The 22,001-nt window shown below is 44.3% G+C and overlaps 1 protein-coding gene across 1 annotated transcript in view; it reads right to left on the bottom strand.

Annotated features, from left to right (window-relative positions):
• The window catches only part of VPS8 (VPS8 subunit of CORVET complex), a 1,704,823-nt gene that overhangs the window by 1,656,885 nt on the left and 25,937 nt on the right, over positions 1–22,001 (bottom strand). Inside the window, exon 2 of the mRNA XM_086955430.1 lies at positions 6,166–6,234. Within this exon, the coding sequence (XP_086811556.1) occupies positions 6,166–6,234 (69 nt within the window). The remainder of the gene's footprint in view (positions 1–6,165; positions 6,235–22,001) is intronic.

Raw genomic sequence — 22,001 nt, 5'->3', positions numbered from 1 at the left:
TGGGCCCCTCACAACGTTTTTTTGCTGCGTGATCCATAAATCTTAGAAGGGCACCGTTTAGTTTAGTGTTCCTCAGATCAAAGCAAGCTAGGACTGCTGCCCTACATGTTCTAATCATTTTTGTATTCCAGAGGTGCTTGAAGAGGGCCCGTCTTTCAGTCAACAGCTTTGGGCAAAGACAAATGATGTGTATTATATCTTCTTTATGCTCCCAGCAGAGTCGGCATGAGTCTCGTCCTTGCTCTCTTTTCCATTTTGGCAAATGAACCAACAAGTTAAAAACTCCCAGTCTCAATTTTAAAAAATGTAATTTCGTTCGTGCAGTGAAGGATACGGTTAGATACTGCTGTGGGATCAAAAAGGAATACGATTGCAGAGTCAGCCACCCGTGACTTCTTTTAATTGGCACTAGGCAGAGGGGTAGTTGGTGGAGAGATTACCAAAGGAACTAGGCAACTGTGCCAGCTACAGGTGCAGTGGTAGGCCAGCAGCTGACAGCAAATGCGTTAGGAGCGAGGATAGACAGCCGCATTCCAGGCACTCCTCACCTGCTTCACCCGTGGCACCCACTGCGCTCATTGGCATAACGAACCTTGAGGGGGGCCCCCCCTGCAGGGTACATGAAGGGGCCCCCCCCGAACTCAATCTAGAGCTCCCCAGCAGAAGTGCGGTGCCGATGGGGCCCCCTGGAGGGTGAGGGGCCCCCCCGCACCGCGGGGGCTGCAGTAGCCTGTGTTACAGTCCTGGCCCCTGCAGGGCCCTGACTGCGCTTCTAGATTACCTGGTCCCTTGCTCCTTGCCCAGTCTGGTAGCATCAATTCGCACATGAGGGCTGGAGTGAAGTTCAAGGATAAAGCTGCTCCGTCACAAACCAATGTATGCAGAGCACCTTTGCTCTGGGTGAGCTATGCCTGTGGGCCTGAGGCTGGGGCAGAAGGGATACTCACAGCAGCGAAGGGGCACAGGTCTGCCGAACCCCCACAGCTGTGCAGCCTATTACTCTCCCGAAGTGCAGCGGCTCAAGGCACAGGTTATAGGTCCGCGGGGGCAGGCAGGACGAAAACAAGCACCCGGACCCAGCCAATTTCCTCGCTACACATGCAGGAGTTGCTGGGATTCACAAGCATGTCTGATTAAGACAGATGAGGACAGTCAGTGTGGGGGATATTTGGAGGTGGTGGGGGGGCTTTTCAGGACTTGGCGGCTAGGTGGGAGAAGGAGTGGCATCCACTGAAGATATGGTGGATGTGCGGTGTCTGTGTAAGGGCGAGGGAGGCGGAGCAGAGGTTTCTGAATGGTTGGTAGAAGTTCAGGTGGTGGCTCATGCATGCTGGTCCTTGGTCGTGGAGGGCTTTGTAGGCGTGTCAGTAACTTGAATTGGCATCTCTTCTAGACCAGAAGCCAGTGGAGGTTTTTCAGGTGCTGGTTATGTGAGTCCGCTTGGTCAGGATGAGGATCAGTCTGGCTGCTGAGCTCTGTATTGTCTGAAGCCTTCTCATGAGGTTGGTGGCAGTTCCTGCATAGTGAGTTGCCTTAGTCCAGTCGGCAGCTGATTAAGGCTTGGTTGACTGTTTTTTCGTACTGATTGGGAGCCAGTTGAACTTTTTTCCAAGCAATCAGAGAGTGTGGAGGCAAGTGGAGAAAACTGTGTTGATCTGTTGCTTCATGGTGAGTTTACAGTCCTGGATGATGCAGAGGTTGTGCGCATGGGCTTATGGTGTGGGCGTGAGTCAGAGTTCGGCAGGCCACCAGGTGTGGTTCCAGATGTAGGTGTGGTTGCCAAAGATCTGCATTTCGGTCTTGTTAGTATTGAGTTTCAGACAGTTGTCCTTCAATCAGTCTGCGACATTCTTCATGCAGTTGTGGAGGTTGGTCTTGGTGGTGCTGAGAGCGAGAGGATAAACTGTATTTCGTCGGAGTACGGTATGATGTTGACATCATGGGTTCTGACGATATCAGCTAGAGGCGTCATGTAGGGGTTGAAAAGGGTAGGGCTAAGGGATGAACCTTGAGGGACGCCGCAGATGGTGCTAATGGGTTCCAAAGTGAGAAATGATGTGATCCACTAGAGAGTGTTTCCCTTAATCTGAATCTGGTGCAGTCTCTTAATGAGTTTGTGGTGGGTTACGGTGTTGAAGGCTACAGAAGTTAATGAGGATCAGGGTCGGCAATTCTCCCCTGTCGAGTAGGGTGCCAATGTGGTCTGTGGAAAACATTTTGCACTATCTACGATACTCAGTAGGGCCCTCACAATCAGGGAAATTAGAGGAAAGTCTTATATGAATGCCAATGTCAAACATCAGGGACACAGGTTTCCAGCCCACCAAGAAGGCAAACTTATTATATTTGAAACTTAAGGTGGGTGGTGAACCAGAGACTCAAAATTGAGCTCAGGGCTCCTCAGCACATTTCTGATGTGGACAGTGGAAATGAAATACATGTGCAGGTGGTCCGCTCTGTTTTCGTCACTCTCCCGATGTGGGATAATAGCATAGTCAGGCTGTGCTCCATTGTCATGGTATTTAAAGTACAATGAGCATCACCTGCACTCTTTGAAAGCTACAAAATGTCATCAGCGCCAAAGGCTTCATGTGGAGGAGGAACACACATGAACAGTCCTGCATGGCACTATGGAGTCATTCCTAGGGTGAACCATCCAACCACCCTGGACTCTGAATAGTTAGATGTTACCAAGAACTGTGGAATAGTCAAGAAGAAGAATTCCATTAAAGTTCTCAGTCATGAGAGCATCCTAGTTAGCTGGGACCAAGATTTTACAGACAGAACGAGACATGCTCGAACAATTTCATCCATCAATGAACAAGTTTCTGAGTATGGGGGTAGAGCCGGATTCGGCTTCCAATCAGGACACTGCTGCGATGAAGCAGCTGTACTGACAGTGATTGTGTTGGACCTTCTGCTGCTGAAGAAAGGCAGCCACTGGAGCTTAGTAAAGATCCAGAGAATGTAAGTGACAAAAAGCCAGTGCCTTTTACGGGTAGTGTTAGTTTTCAAACTTGAATTGGGGGCATTTCCTATGTCACCAACCTGCTTGTGGGTAGGAGAGTAGGGAAGTGAGACAACAGAAGGATTGAAAAAAACAGACATTTTTTTTTATTTTTTTTATTGCAACAGCAAATGTGTGCAGAGTTCTTAGACACAACAGACATTTAAATTAATCTTGCACAATCCGATATCCTGGCGTTTATCCTGAGCTACGGAGGCATATTTTAGTAGGAGAAGAATAACGAGCACTTACCGTCTGCTCCTGAGGCTCCTGCGTGCGGTAGGCCCTGAGAACTGTCCCCAACTGCTCTGCGGCCCAAGTTGTGAAGAACCCGGGGCGGTGATCTGGACGTGCATCCGGCCGCGACTGCAACAACAACGGCCGCGGGTGGCCGTAAAGGGCCGGCCGGAGGGTCCACTCGACGGTGACCCTTGAGGGGCAATGTGGCGGAGCAGGGTCAGAGGGGGCGCATGACTCCTGCCCCCTTCCCCAAACTCTTTTCCCGGGCATAACCAAGGATTGCCCCCGATATAGGCGGGCGACTCCCGGGGTGCGGCAGGGATTTTAGCCTTTTGGTGACTCTCCTTTGGGGAGCCTGCCTCACTGTTTTGAGCCCCCGGGGTCTGTCCCATGGCGCCCCGCACTGGTGTCTGGTCCCAGAGTGCGGTGAAGAGGGACAGGGCCAAATTGACTAACATGGCGGCTGGTGCCCCCCTCTGCGGTCCGTGTCCGTGTCGGACAGTTGTCTCATGGAAGGGGCCGGGATGCTTGCAAGGTACGCAGGAGCCCACATCCAAGGACGTATTGGCTGCCCTAACGGTTTTGCACGAGTCCCTGATCTGGCATGCTCAGGACCTGGGTAGAAGATTGTCCGCCATCGCTGTCGCGCCGTCCCTAACAGATACAGTCCGATCCCATGGGACTGCAGACGAACCCGCAGCTAAGTCCATGGAGGGAGTCCCGGTTCTGCCCGGGTACCGGGAGCCACTGGAAGACCCGGTTCCCGTGACCGCTCGAGCCGACATGGATCTCCAAGCGGATGTCTCCTCGGGACGCATGCTCAACTGGCGGCTGGAGATAAAATGCTACTTTCTTTATTGGACTGTCCCAGCTATGTTGTGGCGATTGCCGGACTGTGTGACTCTCCTTTCCTGGATGGTACTACTGTTTGTGAACTTTTGGAGGTTCTTGGGGACGACGTCGATACTACCGGATCTTCGCTGCCGATACTTGGATGGGTTTGGGTTGCTGTACTTTTCTATGGCTATGCTCCGACCTGACCCGCCCAGATCGTTTGGACCTTCCGGGCTGTTCTGTGAACGGATTGATGAGTGGACTTCTGGCGGTACCATTGCCAGACAGGGTCAGGGATGATGTGGTTCATAATCTATTGGCTTTATTGTTGACAGACGGTGTAGTGGGTATGTTTGACCGGGATTTCATCACTGTTGCGGTCGGGACTTGATGTTCCCTATTACTTCATTTCTGGGACTTTCCTTGGCGTAGGGGCGAAGGGCGGGGTCGGGCGGCAAGATCGAGGGCCCTCCTCCGCTTATCTATTCTTTTTCTTTCTATATTTCGGGTCTCCATTAGGGCGACAGGCACGCTGTGGGGGGGGGTAGGCCATGGCCTTCTGCGGGTGTGCAGGGTTGGGGGGTGGGTATTTGTTTGGTATTTGTTTCTATGGCCCTTTAGTCTCTCTTCTCTTTTTAGTGTCGTCGCTCATGGTCTCTGCAATCTGTTTGGTTTTGAGGGGTGGGGTTTAGACTCGCTACGTGCCGGGATTGTGCCTGCGTTTCTCCTGTTCTGAGTATCCTACCCCCGATATTTCCTTCGTATCTGTACTGTTTGTAGATATCCTGATTCGTGTGCAGTATTGTAGGACTGTGTACGACTGTGAGACACCCGTTTTAGTTCCTTTAAAATGAACCTCTCAAATCCTGATTCAAGTTTGTGCACCGGATTACAAGATTTGCCCTGGTGTTATTATGACCCCGGATTTCGAACTGCTATAAGTTTCATATTGCTTGCTGTACTCTTGCTCTGTTTAGCGGCCGGCCTGGTTGTAGGCCCATACTTGTAAATGCTTGTACTACTAATAAAGGTTCACAAAAAAATAAAAAAAATAAAAAAAATCTTGCACAATCCGAATGCCGGTCAGTTATAAAATCAGGACAGCGAACAACTCCTCCAGCCAAGCTAATGTTAATAAATAAGCAACATATAAAAGAGAGAGCCTACGTGACATATTACAATTGCACATTATTCTGTTATTAATCATTCAGTCTCTCCATTTCCTGTTTTTGTTCCCCAAGATAAGCCAGAGGCTTAAGCAGCATAGTGGCCAAATAATCACTTGGACTTAAAGCTTAATGCCACAATATCTGGCCTTGGCATGCGTCAATTTCATTTGTTTTCTCTTCCAAACATATGCAACAGGCAAATGAATTGGCAAGCTTATTATATAAAAAATAGAACAAAAATAAAGAAATGGCCCAGCAGCCGACAGTATTCCTTTTCAGACAGCTATGCATGTGATCAAGCAAAATGCCATCTCTCACTGTGTAAAGTCAGTACTAAAGTCAGGGAAACACTTCCAGGCATATGCGAGGTTAGTGTTTCAGCACTGTATGTCATTTAGGAAGCAGGACTCATTCTCTGTACACACTTTTCTTTTTTACGGAGCTGTACCGATCTCTCCTGGTCTACATTATCCTGCTTTGTATGCAACTGAGCCACCCACGCAGCTCCTGTTTTGTTCTGCCATTATATAAATAATTAGTTCATTTGAAGCCTGTCACATGCATTACCCATTATTCACTACTACTGTGCATTCTAATGTGTTCTGCTTTCTATGTTGAAACCACACATTATGTTCTGCATTGGCATGATCATTTGGCAGACAAAGCAGTAATGTTGTATCGTACATTGTAATCTGTTAGAAACTACAAAGAGACCCCTATCCAACGAGTCCTGTGGTTATTTAATGAAAGAGAGGCCAGGAAACATTTGAGTGAATAAGCAAATCTGCAATCTGATTCAACAGCTATAATTCTACATCTTAAATATACAAAAAAATGAAATCACAACACACTGTTTTTTAACTTCTTGGCAACATGACATTCATGGCTTTCAATTGAGCTTCTCATAGATCTTACCTCATTTAAGATACTTTCTAGAGTTGGTGGTGTATCAACTTGTGGAATATCAAATTCTTTGTCATCTATCTAAAACATTAATAAGAAAAACATCTGCTTAGTTTGAAGTGAAAGAGCTTTTATCATCTTTAATATTAGACAAGAGACTTTGTAATTAAATTTTATGCATAGGGTTTTTTCCAAAACAAACATTTGTCACAGTGCAACAATTAAAAGCTCATACAACTATAATGCACAAGTTGGTCAAACAACCATGTTAAAAAAACTAAAGAGTGAATAAGCACCCACATTAGCCTCAATCTTTAATTGTATTTGAACATAAACTTGCAAATTCCCTTATATTTAGCATGCCTCAGTGACGATTCCCATATTCAATAAGAGGATCAAAACTGATCCAAATACATTTTGGCTACTCTCTATGTGAAGTTCCCCAGCTAACATTTTTACCCTAATGTTATCAAATAAATTGGTTGTCTGTGCTGAAAGCAAAAATCAATATCAGACACACACTCACAAATTCCAAGGGGTTTCTCTGTGTTTCAAGAAGCTTTTGCATTGTTAACAGGCCTAGCTTTGTTAGGATATAAACCTCATTTAATTGTAACTTTGCTGATTTTGCTTCAAAGTGTCTTAATCAAGGTCTTCTCTGGACTTAAGTGCCTAAACAAAGTCCCCATAAAGTTTAGAATTTCTGATAACTGCACATATATGGACACATTGTAAGAACGTGCCCCTTTTTGCATGGTTATCACCTGCCTTTTTGCCAGATACATGATATTAACTTGCTTTAGTGTGTCCTGGAACCCTGATAACCAGGCCCCAGCACCAGTGTTCGTTCCCAAAACTGCACCTTTGTTTCCACAATTGGTACAGCTCTGGGCAACATGTAAATCCCTTTTAAAAAGTATCCCTGGTACCAAGGGCCTTACGACCAGACAGGGTCTCTGAGGGCTGCAGCATGTATTACGCCACCCTCAGAGACCCCTCACTCTAACACCCACACACTGCCATTGTTTTGGCGCAGACCAAACTGAAGAGTCGACATGGCAAACATAGCCTTCCAACACTGCCTATGGCATGGGTAAGTCACCCCTCTAGCAGGTGTCACAACCCTAAGGCAGGGTGCACCATCCCACAGGTGAGGGTATAGTTGAAAAAGCAATATGCCCCTACAGAGTCTGTGTCCTTCACAGATCTTGTAAGTGCAGTGAAGCCATAATGAGTACATGGGCTGGGAGCTTGTCATTACGGACTCCACAGCACCATAATGGCTTTACTGAAAGTTAAGAAGCTTGGTACCAAACTTCTCAGCATAATAAATTTACACTGATACCATTGCTGGATTCATCATAAAATGCACTCAGAGGGCAGCTTATAGATGCCCTCTAAAAAATGGCCAACTTCTAGCGTATTGGCTGACTGGTACCTGCCAGCCACCACCAGACAGGTTTCTGACCTCATGGGGTGAAGTCTTTGTGCTCTCAGAGGTCAGAAACACTGCCTGGTCTGGGTGGAGGTGCTTCACACCTCCCCTTGGAAGGAACAGCAATACTTGGCGGTGAGTCTCAAAGGCTCTCACCTTGTAATGTGCTGATTTGGGGTGCTTCAACCAGTGGAGATGCCCGCCCCCCATCTAGGCCCCGACCTTTGGTGGCAGGACAGGCGGGAAAATGATTAATCAGAGTAGGACTGTTCACCTTAGCCTGGCACACTCCTAAGCTCGTCAGGAGCAGAGGTGAACACTTCTCTTAGTAATTCTCCATCTTGAATTGGAGAATTAGGCCCAATAGGAACAGGGATGTGCCCTTCTCCCCAAAGGGAGGGGGAAGTCAAAGGGTGGAGCTACCCTAGGGGACAGTAGCCTTTGGCTACTGCCCCAGACCTCAGTAACACCCTTAGATTTAGTATTTAAGGGCTTCCACAAACCTTGTCCCTTAGATTCGACAGACCAAAGAAGAAGAGAGAAGAAAACCGCTGCCGGACCAGGAACTGAACCGCTGCAGATGAAACTCCGCAAGAACCCCACCACCTGAAGCCGGTTGACAAACTGGGCCTACCGCCCTTCCAGAAACACTGCAGGGCCTCTAAGAAACCCCAAAGACCTTCCTGCCTTCAACCAATCTCCAAGAATCTCCCTTTGGGCTAGAGGCTCTAGACCCCGGCGCCGGCTGGCACACAAACCGTAGTAGCTGAGGACAGACAATTGTGTCGATGTGACTCTGCCCTGCCAGAAGAAAGCACTGCTGCTGGACGGATTTCCACCACCTAGAGGGATCCTTTCAGCCCAACAACCCAAGCTGTTCACAGCTCCATTCCAGAGAGACAGCACTCTCGTAAAAGTGGCCCTGTCAGCCTCCTACTGCCCCGCCTGCTCACCCGGGGCCTCTGCGACGGGCGAAGAACGGTGAAACTCCTACATCCTCTACACATCTCCATCCCTGTGACCACAATTGCAAGGCTGGTGGTACCTCCCTGCGACCTACAGTGACCTGCTGATGACGACACCGATGGTCCCAGGTTTGGTGCCCTACTGACTCCTATTCATCACTGTTGCACTCTGCTGACCACGAGAGCAAACATCATTGCAGGTATCGACCACTGCACTAAATATACTGAGCTCTGCACCTCTTCGGGTGCCCCCAGTCTCCAGTGACTAGCCTTGGGCTTGGCGAACTCTTCACCCGGCCTGCCACAGTGCCGCTGGTGGTGCAGTCTCTACCTAAACCGGACCCTTGCCCAGTGCCGGCCTAAACCCAGAAGACTGGAAAAGTAAGTTGTGTACTTACCTGCTGATGCATAACCCTGTCTTCCTTCCTTAGGATTGATTTGCATTCTATCTGTGCATATGACCATCTGTCTGTTTTAAGTATCTTGTGTTTAATTCTTGTAAAATTTTAATTTTATTTGAGTCTATTTGATTTGGGTTACTCCAGAGGTGATCCAACTGCAAATCCGCAAGTATATTTTCCACAAGTGCTAACCAGCTTATCTCTCTTCTCCTCCCATAGATGCACAGTTCTAAATTGGTTTGCACGTAGGGTCGTTTCTGCAAAATTCCTATTTACACGTAGCCATTAAATGATCAGTTGCAGGGCAGTTATCTAAGAGATGCGATGAGCCACATTGCAAAGAACAATATTATCAATAAAGGGCTAATGTATCACCCTCAACAGTGCCCTCAGAACTTTATTCTGGATCGGTTGTAGACAGGATTCCTTTTGTTTATACAAGTGTATCTGTGGAGTAAGAATCCTTCTTATTTACTCTAACTCCCCCTCCTGTTTTTTGTATGTGATTATATAAATAACCACAAGAGGGCAGGATAAACCCAAGCAAGCTTTTTTCAGCATATAATATTTCCGCCGGTAGCAGCAAACATTGTGCAGTCGCTAGTACATTATTACACCCCGAAAGAAGTTGTAATTATTTAATGCTCTTTCAATTATTCTTATTTGTAGTCAATTTCATTTTGGAGGGATTATATTACAAAGCCCTATATCTGGAGGGTAGTGGGCAATTTGCTGAGAGCTTGACGTTATGGGATGTCAGTCAATTGCTGGGTATGAAAGCAGTGTCTTTCAAAGACATTGTGGTGGCTTTATGGCACAGTTAAATTAGAAATAGTTTATTCTTCGTCATAAATGACAAAGATTACTCAATGTACTTAATTAACAATATTTACATCGCAGGGAGAGAGATCAGTTTTGAAATGTGATGCAGTGGAAACAGTAGGGTCATAATGTTTTACTTCTAATCTTAGTTAAGGGGAAATTGTGAAAAGTTCTTAAATGAAGACAGGTCTTTTGTAAACGTATTTGAATTGCAATTAACACAACTGGTACCAGGCAGCAGCCAGCAACTGTCCTTCCCTTTTGAACCTCAACATTTCTATGTTCTATTATATGTCACTGTTGCCATGGAGGCATAATGAAATACGTTTTGAATTCAGAATAAAAACATCTTTCCCCTTATAGACATAAACTATTAATAAAAGGAAAAACAAACAAAAAATACAAGGAAAAGAAAAAAATAAATAAAAAGTACTTATTCCCAAACAATACAATAATATCAAACCACAAAATGACACATACAATCCTAAGAATAAACACAGGCATCAACTGGCATCATTGGTACCTACTATTATAACCATACTGATGAGAAAAACCATCATTATTTTATTTTATTTTGAGAATTTATAAAGCGCGACTGTCACCATTGCAGGCATCCTGGCGCTGACAGAATCAGAGGAGGACAGAGCACAGAGAGCAGAGGGGGGTAGGCTAGCCAGGGAAAAGCCAGGTTTTCAACCTTCTTCTGAACGGCAGGAGTTCATTGATATGCCTAATCTCGATGGGAAGTTATTCCACAGTCTGGCGGCAGCCACCTCAAAGGATCTACCTCCGGCTCTGACCTTCCTAAATCTGGGAACGACTGCCAGTTTAGCGTCAGATTAACGAAGTTGTCTGGCAGGAGCATACCATGCAAACTTCGATTGTAGAGGGGCTGGACTGCGACCATGGAGGGCCCTGAAAACAATACAGAGGGACTTAAATTGAATCCTCTGTCTAAGAGGGAGCCAGTGTAATTTTGCCAGAGCCGATGGTCCATGAGATCTTCTCGGCGGTCCCAAGGCCAGTTTTGCAGCTGCAGATTGAACCCTTTGGAGCCTGTCCAGAAGAAAATCAGGGGACCCAAGCAGGAGGGCATTGCAATAATCCAACCTGCTCAGGATGGTGCATCTAACTACTTGGGCACGGGCTTGGGTGGGTAGGAGAGGCAAAACTTTCCTTAGTGACCGAAGGATGGCAAAGCAGCACACCGATGTTTTTTGAACATGGGTTTCCATGCTGAGCCTATGGTTCAACATGACTCCTAGGTTGCGTACAGAGTCCGCAGGCCGTACGTTGACCCCTGTTTCCGGGGGCCAGAAGTTGTTAGGGAACGGTCGAGGGATCCACGTTCCAGCGCTAAAAAGCACCTCGGTTTTCCCAGCATTGAACTGAAGGGAATTATCCTTCAGCCACCTTGCCGTGTCCCGTAAGCAATTATGAAAGGTCTCCACAGAGGTGGAGTCCTCTCCTTCAAAGGAGAGGATCATCTGCGTGTCGTCGGCATAATTGACGATTCTAATGCCGAAGCCTTTGATAAGAGACATTAGCGGCCTGAGATATATATTAAAAAGTATTGGGCTGATAGCAGAGCCCTGTAGAACTCCGTGCAGTACCGGGGAGAAGGCTGATTGGAAAGGTGGCATAGATACAGCCTGCGGCCTGTCCTGCAGGAAAGAGTGGAACCATTGTAGTGCCGTATCTCTCACTCCTGCCTCAAACAGTCGCCTCAATAAGATCTTATGATTCACCGTGTCAAAGGCGGCAGACATATCGAGCAGGATCAGGAACGATGCCGGTCTTCTGTCTGCACGCCTTTGAATTTCGTCCACAGCGGTGATGAGGGCTGTTTCGGTTCCGTGAGCCGTCCGAAAACCGAATTGATCTCCGTCAAGTAGTAGATGATGTTCTAGGTGGGTGGAAAGAGTGTTACTGACCACCCACTCAACTATCTTGGCAGGGAACGGCAGCAGTGAGATGGGCCTATAGTTTTTGGACAGTTAGGGTCCAAGGAGGGTTTCTTTAGCAAGGGGGAGACTAACCCCCGTTTCCAGTGAAGTGGGACAGACCCAGTCACTAGGGATTGATTGCAAACAAGATGGAGTGGGGGAAAAAGTTCATCTTCGAATTCCTTCCAAATCTTGGAAGGAATAACGAATCCATCGGAAGACATCATAATGGAAGATCAACATAATCTTCATAGAATACAGGTGGTTTTCTCTCCTTTTACGAACTCAACGTTCCAACGCATTCCAACATATAGCTGAAAACTTGCCTTGTTCATTGAGAACAATTCTCACTAACCTTTCTTTATTCCACCACCTTCCATCACTTAGTTGAAACACCCTATCCTTTAACGACACAATTTCCATAGGATAAGCAAATTTAGCATGCCCATATGAAATTATCCCAGGCAGCCTTACTTTGACCCAATCTCTGGTTTCGAACATCTGACGCCTCCCTTTTGTTATCCTTTTGCTTACATACTTCCATTGAGCCTTCACACAATGGTCATTCACCAGCCCGCATTTCACATCAGATACTTTCAAATCACACATCTAGGGCTGACCAGTTGATTGCAGCCAACCTACCCTTCAACAAGGCAATAGGTCACATACTGGTAGTAGCAATAGGAGTGCCTAGAACCCACAACAAATCCTTGAGCTCTTTCTTCCAATCCAAACCATTGGCCACAGACAACTGAATGTTCCACCAAACCATTACTGCGGGATGATATAAAGAGCTTGTAATGCCAATGGGACATGCATCTTTGGAACTTCTTGAACATAAATTGCACCCTATTGCACCCTATTGTCTAGGGCGAGCTCAGACGGGGCACTGACTTTCATAAACAAAGACTGCAACAACTCTACTACCTCCTCAGTGTTGGCTGATCTAACAAACTGCACTTAAGGGCACCGTGTTCCATAATCCACCAGCATCAAACCATACCGGTTCTGCTCATTCAGTACAAACATTAGTCCTCTGACAACTAGACCCAACTTGGACCAAGGCCTCTCTAGAATGGGTATCGCTTCAGCAGGGCTGGGAAAAGTAACTTGTGTCTTATCACTCTTTGTGAAAGCAAAACAATCCCTCATAAAATGCTCCACACAACAGTCCATTCCAGGCCACCAAAAACAAATCTCCCTGATCCTTCTCTTCATGGCCCTCATGCTCAAATGTCCCTCATGAGCCGGTCCCAACAGTTCATTCACTCCGCAAACCACGTGGAACCACCAGCAAATCCGTCCTTGGGCTAAGTTTGCGCTTTATACATTTTATATTCATTCATCCATTCATTCTTTCTCATCACACCCACTCTCATTCTCAATTCAGAAAACACATGCTTAAAGGCACTCACAGCTTCACTAATGCCCTTAAGCATCCAACCTTTGCCCAACATACCAGCCACTTCTTGAATCACCTCATCTTCCTGCACAGCAGTCTTCCATTTCTCCTCCGATATGCATCCATAACCAGACCCTTCTAATGAAGCTACCACACAAAAATCATTCTCCAATTTCATACCCCAATTTAATACCAAGGGTCCTGGCGCCAGGACCCCTGCTCCGGTGGCAAAGTAAACAGGCGAAGAACTCCGGGCCTTACGCCAGAATGGCATTAGCAGCCACTACCTCCCTCATGACTGGTGTGTCAGCTCAGATAAATGTAGGTGTTGAGGGTGTAATTTCACGCCCATATTAGTCGCTCAGCCTCGGCCTGTCGCCTCCACACTGCCCACCAGAGGCAACAAATAGGTTAACGGCCATGAAGGTGCACTCCTGTATGCTGCTCAACTTGCGCGATCACTCATCAAAAATAAATACTAATTTGCGGACCTTATGTCCCAATACGATCTTGACATTACTTTCTTTACCAAGACCTGGGCAGATAGTACATCTGACTAGGACATGAAAATCGCTATCTCGAAAGGCTTCAACTTTGAAAGGCTAGATAGAAAAGACAAAAGAGGTGGAAGGTTAGGGATTATCTATCGCAATTCGCTTGAGGCCAGTTTCTCTTCATTATTTCATCTAGATTGTGAAGCACTCTGCTTCAGTATGAAAATGAACAAATCACACAAATTTCAAGGAATACTAATCTATCGTCCTCCGGTCCCAAGTGCTAGTTTTGTTCACAAAATCCAGTCCTTTATGGAATCCTGTATATAGTATGCAAGCTTCACGATTGTTGGAGATTTCAACTTTCATCTTGAGTTGTCTTCCAACGATGACAGTCGCAGGTTGGAGTCAGAGAAATTGTCTTAAGCTAAATTTAGACAAAACAAAGGTTCTGCTTTTTGGGAAAGAGACCTCCTTTTGGGATTGATGGAGCAGGGGAAATACAAACATTTGTGTACCCCCTTTGAAGTTAATGACCTCATAACTTTAATAATATTAACTGTGTGAAGCATGTAAACTAATCCACAAATGCACCTTTATTTTAGACACTACAAGCGGGAAACTAATTGCTATTTGCAAAATTCTAATTTATTAATAAAATGTGAATTAAATTAACATAGGTTTGTGATTGCGTAGAAAAGAAGAGTAAATTGCCATGTATTTTTTTTGGGCTGTAGTATAGTTATATTGTGGCATAGAATGCAGATGGTAAGTAAAATGGCTTTTAATGTCGCTTTTGCTAGGTAATACCTAACACAGGTCATTAGAATGGTGGGCGGTAAACAGAAGGGTTTATTTTCTATATATAATTTCTGTTATATGTACTTTCGTATTAGTTCCGATTCGGGTCTGCTAGGCTTTGCCTGAAAAATGGCTGCTGTGAAATGCGATGGCGCAAAAGAAAATTAAGATGGCCCCCGTGCATGTACAGAATAGAAGTTCAGTCATGAATGTATTGCCTATGCCCGGAGTGAGAGATGTCAAGGCCAGCCTGGCCTGCAACAGGAGTTGTGCCAAAGAGACTATTCTAAAAGCATGGGAGCGGATGAAAGAACTGAGTTCCAGAAGATGAGAAAATTCATGACTGTGGAAGAATGTTACGCATAGTTTAACAAAGTATAAATGTGAATATTTTATGAAGTCATGTGAACCCCAGAATAAGTCGGTACTATTTTGAGCTGAGAGGACAATGAGGTGACCATCACCACCCCTCCCATAGACCAATCAGAAGTGGATGTAGCCCCTAAAAGTTTCAATTTTGAGGATAGAAAGTTAGTGAAAGGGTATAAAGAGAGCTTGTGCTTATGACGAAGTGTGGTCTTTACTTTTCGCACCTTTGCTCAGCACGACATGCTGTCAGTTGAGACGATTTTCTTTTATGGTGCAAGAGACTTTGAAAATTTTGGACTTTGAACTCTGATGGGCAAAAGGAACGAGACCATCGCGGGAATTCTATCTCAGGAGGGATACATCAGAGGAGGTTAGAGGGACAGACAGTCAGCTTGGGAACCTATCCTGTGATCTGCGGTTCATGTTCTGGTGTACCATTCTCATCATCGCCCTTTGGCCAAGGGGTAATGAGTATTTTCCATTTTCTCATTTTCCTTTGCTTACATGTATTGAAATAATGCTTAAATGTATTTGCCTAATAAAACGATCCTAATTTAAATTTCTCGTTAAACGAATTTAGTTAAAATCTTATAAAAATACAAACTCGAGTCTGTGGTTATTAGAATAAAGTTATGACAAATAAATATTGAAGGTTTTAAATAGTGATTAAGCTGGACTTAATCACCATCAACTGATTCCTACTAGCTGCTCCATCAACCAAATAGGAGTACCTTGATGTTTTTGAAACTGACAGGTATCAAATTTTAATGTATATAGTTATTATATAGGTTAATAAAGGTACCTTGCATGTCTTGCAGCTCGTCTACTTATCAGTGATCCAGAAAACTGTGTGAATGTGTGTGTTTCTGGTGTTATGGGCCCCACTGATGAGTAAATAGTAAGAGTTTTCCTGGGTTCGTGACACAAGGAAAGGATTTTATGTTAGACCTGCTGCATCAGATTTTTTGGTTACAGAGTTATGGTTTTTGTAGGTCAGTCTGGAGATTATTGATTATTAATATTATATGTTTAACACTACTCGTTAAGTTTGTATTACGTTATATGTAGTTGAAATGTTGAAGCTTCCGGGAAGTAGGAAGTGGATATATGTAAGAGAAGTAACATGGAGTTGTGCATTGTCCGATTTCAATTTGGTGATAACCAGGACTGTGTTGATATGCGTTATGATAGGGATAGGGAATTCATGTAGGAGTTGAGTTGAGTGAGAGAGCGACAGGTATTCTTGTGAAACTCTGGCCTTAATTCTCAGGAGCAGTATAGTCTCCGCAAGTGTTTTATCCCCAGAGAAACAGGTTTACTTCTTGCTTGAGAGAGGGGTAAGGTAGAGGGAAGTACTACACTTATCGAACTAATGTTAATCTTGGATGTTTGGACAAACTATCTCTTTGGTTTAGAGAAACAGACAATGGAAATGTGTTTTATGTTGCAATTAACCAATTTTGTCAAATAAAAGCTTATAAAATCAGTGCCGATAATTTTGTAAAGGAGGGGTCAGCAGAGGCAGGAGTAGAGCCGCGCTGGGATTGGACTGTTGTGGAAGAACGAAAGGCGTTCTTATTGGTGCGTTAGTGTGATTCTCGCTGGGATAGGTCAGTGTTAGCGTGACGTAAAAGTGTTTCATTGATGCGTTAGCGTGGTCTGCACTGGGATAGGACAGAATATTCGAACAGATTAGAGAAACGTGTACGACTATTTTGGTGAATAATTGTGAAATATGGCTTATTACTATGAACGAGAGAAAGAGAAACCTTCATGGTTTACAAAAGTCAAGAACCTTTTTAAGAAAGACTAAGATTATTACAAGAGAGGGAAAAGTACTTCCTCCACCGAAAACACCAGCGTCTTACATGATAACAAAATATGGTTTTCACACTTGTATTTGGTTAGAGAATTGGGTGCAATATACTAAAAATGAATGAGTATAGGCATTTCCAGAAACAGGTTCATTTAGTACAGTCATATTACGGAATTTAAGAGATAAGATAATGAAACTTGAACCGAGACCGATACCGAGACAGAGAGAGAGAGAGAGAGAGAGAGAGACCTAAAAATGGACAGGTCTATTCAAGGAAGAGTATGGGAGCCAAATCATGAAAACAGGATGAGACGATGGAGGTATACTGATTTGTGGGATGGCATGTTTCCTGTTAGAATGGTTGATGAAATGGTGGGAAGAAAGTGTACTGAGAAAAAGAAACATGTATTGCCAGAAAGAAGTGGATATGGAGTTATTGATACAGAGGACGAAGTGTTGGAAGACATATTAAATAAAAGACCCCCTCCGTATCAATAGGCTTCTGCAGTGGTGACACCGAATGCACCGCCAATGGAAACTGCAATGAATGAAACCCCAAAACAATTTTCTGAAATAAATAGTCCATCTAATAAACAGAATATACCACAGACTATATAGCGCGTTCAGAATTAGCACGATCAACTAAAGAATTTGCTGAAAAGATAAAAGAACTGACAAGGAATGTAGAAACTGTAACTGTGCCAGTAACTATTGGTCCTGTGATACCGGTATTTGAAAATCAAAAAATAGATGAAGATTCATTAATGATTCCTTTAAATTCCAGTATGCAGAAAGGACGAGAAAAGATTTATCCTGACCTTAGTGAGGCAAAAGATTTGGTTAGATCAACACCACCTACGAATTTAATGATAAATCAGAGGCCAATAAATAGAATTCCTATGGGAACTGAATCATCAACAGAAACACCAGAGAGAAGTGTGGATAGGATAGATTTAACTAAAACCCCTGTAGGTCCAACTGTGGAAGAATTAAATGAGTGAGTTAGGACTTTGCAAAAGAAAGATAAAGAACCAAAACTTTTGGATGTGGTTAGATTAAAAATAGATATGGAAGAACTGATTATCAGAACAATTGGTACAGATCGACTAAAACATATCAGGATGACAAATTAATGTCTAGGTGCAAAAGTATGCAAAAACAAAAATTGATGGACGGAATGTGGACGCCAAATACTGGCGCACCCTGCCGTATACCCTCATGGGAAGGGCAGTGCTATTTAAAACTATGATTACCATGGCTACTATGGGCCACATGCATCAACGAAAATACCGGTCTCAAAAGGGGCAGATTACCAGACCGGTATTTTTGCATCATCCCAAATGCAAAATTTGCAATTTAAGTAATCTCGATTCCTTAAGTGCAATGCATTAACAATAACAAAATTTAGATTCCGCAAATAGCAATCACAAATTACCGTCAATTTGATGGTAATTTGCGAGAACTTTGAAAAATGCACTAAAGTGCATTTTTCAAAGTTTCATGTTACACATGCACTTGGGGCATGTGTGTGTGCGCAACATGTGGTAAATTGGAAATTTCAGGGGTACAACAGGGTGTCCTTTTGGCACCCTAGCACCCTTCAAATTGCATGCGCCATTTGCAAGTACATATTGGGTACTCGCAAATGGCGCATGCAATTCCAATTCATTCCTATGGGCATATAAGAACGAATGGGATGCCATTTCTAATTGCGACTCACAATTTGCAAGTCGCAATTAAGGAATGTGTAAGAATCGCAATTTAATTTGCATAGGCTATTGCGATTCCTTAATTGCTATTCCTTTATAATCGCAATTAAGGAATCGCAATTGCCTACATGGATGCATGTGCACCTATATGCCTTGCAAAATACGCCATATGAGATACCCCCCCTTTTCTTCCAAAGAGTGGATGGCGAGCTACGATCCCTATTATGGTGCAATGGCACGTCACGGATAGCGCTGCACGAAGTTCAGCAAGAGGTCAATGATGGTGGACTAGCATTGCCCGACATGCAAAGCTACTACTGGGCTGCCCAATTAGTCATGGTATATGAATGGGTATTTGGAGATCGAGCAGAGCCAGCATATAGGGTGGATAGAATCGCCATGGGTGCTAGGGGATTCAGTCCCGTATACGAAAAGGATGGTGAAGGGTCTATCGCAGCATACTCGGACAGTGGCACTGGCACGGCGAGCAGCAACAAAATACTTGGGGATGTAGGGAAAGCTCACGGGGATGTAAATGTAAATGTAAATGTATGTAAATGTATAGGCATTTATATAGCGCACTACTTACCCGGAGGGTCCCAAGGCGCTTCGACCGCTGCGAAACCCTTCCTGGCTTCCCTGAGAGATGGTCCCTTAATGGGTATCTCCAGGGTGAGACCAGGCATCCCCGGCGGTCTGGTGGGGCCGTTAGTGAAGATGAGGCAAGCTAATGCCCAGAGTTGCCGAGTGTGATCGCTGATCAGAGTGGGCACCGAGGCGAGAGAATTATCGAGTCCGCTGACCCTTGTCCAGAAACCTGCCGCGCCGGGATTCGAACCCTGGTCCCGGGCCGTCCTCTGCTCTCGGGTCTGCCGCCTCTAACCAGTGAGCCACACTACATCACAACCCCCCTCTGGGACAGTGTCCTGTTAAAAAAGGTAGGAGAACAGCAAGGCTTTAATAAGTTGGAGCCTCTGGGCCTAGAGAGCCTGGGAGATGTATAGAGAGGACAAGCGTACATCAATTTTACGACTTTACAAACTGATTTTGAGATGGGGAAGGGGAAATCACTAAGATACCTACAACTGGGCCATGCCCTACAGACGTATATCTGTGAGGGAGAGGTGCTGGAGGAGGCCTCACCTTTAGAGGGCAGATTATTGACCCACCAATTATACTAAGAATACCATTTCATTATCGAAGAAGAAAATAATAAATAACGCTCCGGACATTCTAGGCCCATTGAGGGCAACATGGGAGAGAGACATGGGCCTGCTTGAAGACGAGCACTGGGTGGAGGTGATACAAAGCCCAAGGGAGGCAGCGATACGATCTAGCTTCCAATTACTCCAGTTAAAGATTCTTCATTGGGTGTATTATCCCAGATCGGTTCTACATTGGCTGGGGTCTAGTGAGGATACACTCTGCCAAAGAGGGTGCAGACTAGAAGGGATATTCTACCATCTGGTATGGGAGTGCCCAGTGTTACAGTCATAGTGGCGAAGTGTAGGGGTGGTGATGGTAACAGTTGTAGGGATAGAGGTGCGGTAGAGGCTAAATGGTTCCCATTAACGATCCCTGGGGAGGAGGATTGGCCGAGACACGTAAGAGAGTGATTAGCGCTGGAAACGGTGGTTGCAAAACAAAATATAGCAAGGAGGTGGGGAGCGACTGCCTAGATGATAATCGAGGAGTAGAAAATCGATTTGGACTGGTGCTGGAAGGCAGAAAGCATGAGATACAAGAGATTTGAGGCTGCCCCAGGAAATGGGAGAAGATATGGGGGGCTTGACAAGCATAACAGGAATGATAGCAGGTGTAAATGCATACCTAGTTTTGTTATTGCACTGTGGAGTTGATCGTGTACATGACTCTTCAGCATTTGCTTACATTTGTAAAGGAAATCCGATGTAAAAGTTCCTTGGCTGTACTGTTCATTGAGCACGTATTAATAAAAAGATTTCTAAAATAAAATAAAATAAAATAAATGTATTTCTGTGCAAATTTAGAGCCCATTTTTATAGAAAAAGTGTGGTCTGCAAATGAAACTATCACACAATGCTTTAGTAACATTAAAAAAAGTGTCTGCTTCAGGTGAATTAAAACTAGGTAGGTCACACATGTTGTTCGTTCTTAAAATTGGACCTTGGTTCTTAAAAGTTTGGAAAGCACTTGAACGGATGCAATAACAGAAATTACAAAGAGCGCACATAATAGTCAGGTAGCATGCTGTCTGGAGCACAGATATTTAATTTACATGTTTTAGGCCACACCCTCAATTACATACGCCACCTGTCTTATAAAGGGTTTATAGTTACAAATTAGATGGCCATACCTTTCATCTTTTTCATCCTACTTAAAGCCCCGTTTAAAAGTACGGAATGAATCACTTAATGACTCAAATGCATACCAAGTAGTGCAAGTGTGGAGTTAAAATATAACCTTCCCCAATTTCACTGTACCCAGTCTGCCCGACTCCAACATGACAAATTCCACTATACCGCACCTGGACTGAAAGGGAGAAGGTGCATTTGAATCAGATCGAGGATGCTGCTACTGCGACCAGACTGAAGAACAGTGGTTTCGCGGAAATAAGTGCTGGTGGGAACTACCGGCACCATTTAAGCAGTGCAGTTACTCAATCTATTTCCCCATCCACCAATAATACAAGTATGATTTCAATCATTTAACTTAAATGCACAGAGCCAAAACCAGAAAAGATGGATGGTGAAGTCATATAAGCAGAAAGCATTTTGATGGACTTCATCTAAAGTATCTAAATCTAAACAACAATATTCCTGGGTGCTTAGAAAGCAGTCCAGTACATTGCCAAACGTGATTTGTTCTGTGTGAGGCAAAGGAGATCGGCTTTCATTTGAAGAATAGGCCAGGTCCGTCCAGCACAAAGCTCCTTGATCAATTCATACAATAAGGAATTCACCATTGCAAATTGTTGCCTACATTTTCTTAGAGGATATAATCGCCCCAAAAAGAAGGTCACATTCATTTAATATCAAGTCTGTAAAAGTACTGCATAAATGTTAAGGATACGTGCTTGTGATGCAGCAATGAGAGGGGAACAGATTGTCGGTCAATTACAGTGTGCACCTTCACCAGTCAAAAACAAGCATTTGCAATGCAATAGGTCTCGCATTAGGAAAGTTTGAGCTATTGGTATTGTAAATGACAATTTTTTTATTTATGTGTTGGTTTTGAAAATAGCGAAATTAATAGCTTTGTCATTTACAATGCCAATAGTTTTAACTTTCGCAAATGTGACACCTATAGCATTTGTAATGCAATATGTTGTATTTACGTGACTTAGATGTATTGATATTACAAATAACAATGGCTTTAAATGTTTTTTAATAATTAATAGTTAAATAGAAGTTATTGTAATTTATAATGGCAATAGCTTAAACTTTTGTAAATAACTTTTGTGAAGATTATGTTCAGTGTAATTTATTGTGACGAAAATCCAAGAACAGAAGTGAAATATTAACATCTTTTTGTGACATTTGTAATAAAGCTTGAAACATTGAAAGAACATATTTGAACCAGTTGTTGTTGAATGGTTGCACAGATTGATGCTGTGGTGGCGCTGAGTGATGCAGTGGCGTTAAGTGATGCTGTGGTAGCGCATAGTGATGTTGTGGTGCCCCTGTGTGATGCTGTGGTGGTGCGGAGT

This window comes from Lissotriton vulgaris, chromosome 2_1, assembly GCF_964263255.1.
Source record: "Lissotriton vulgaris chromosome 2_1, aLisVul1.2, whole genome shotgun sequence".
NCBI classification, from domain to species: domain Eukaryota; kingdom Metazoa; phylum Chordata; class Amphibia; order Caudata; family Salamandridae; genus Lissotriton; species Lissotriton vulgaris.
This window is presented reverse-complemented; position numbering and strand designations above follow the sequence as displayed.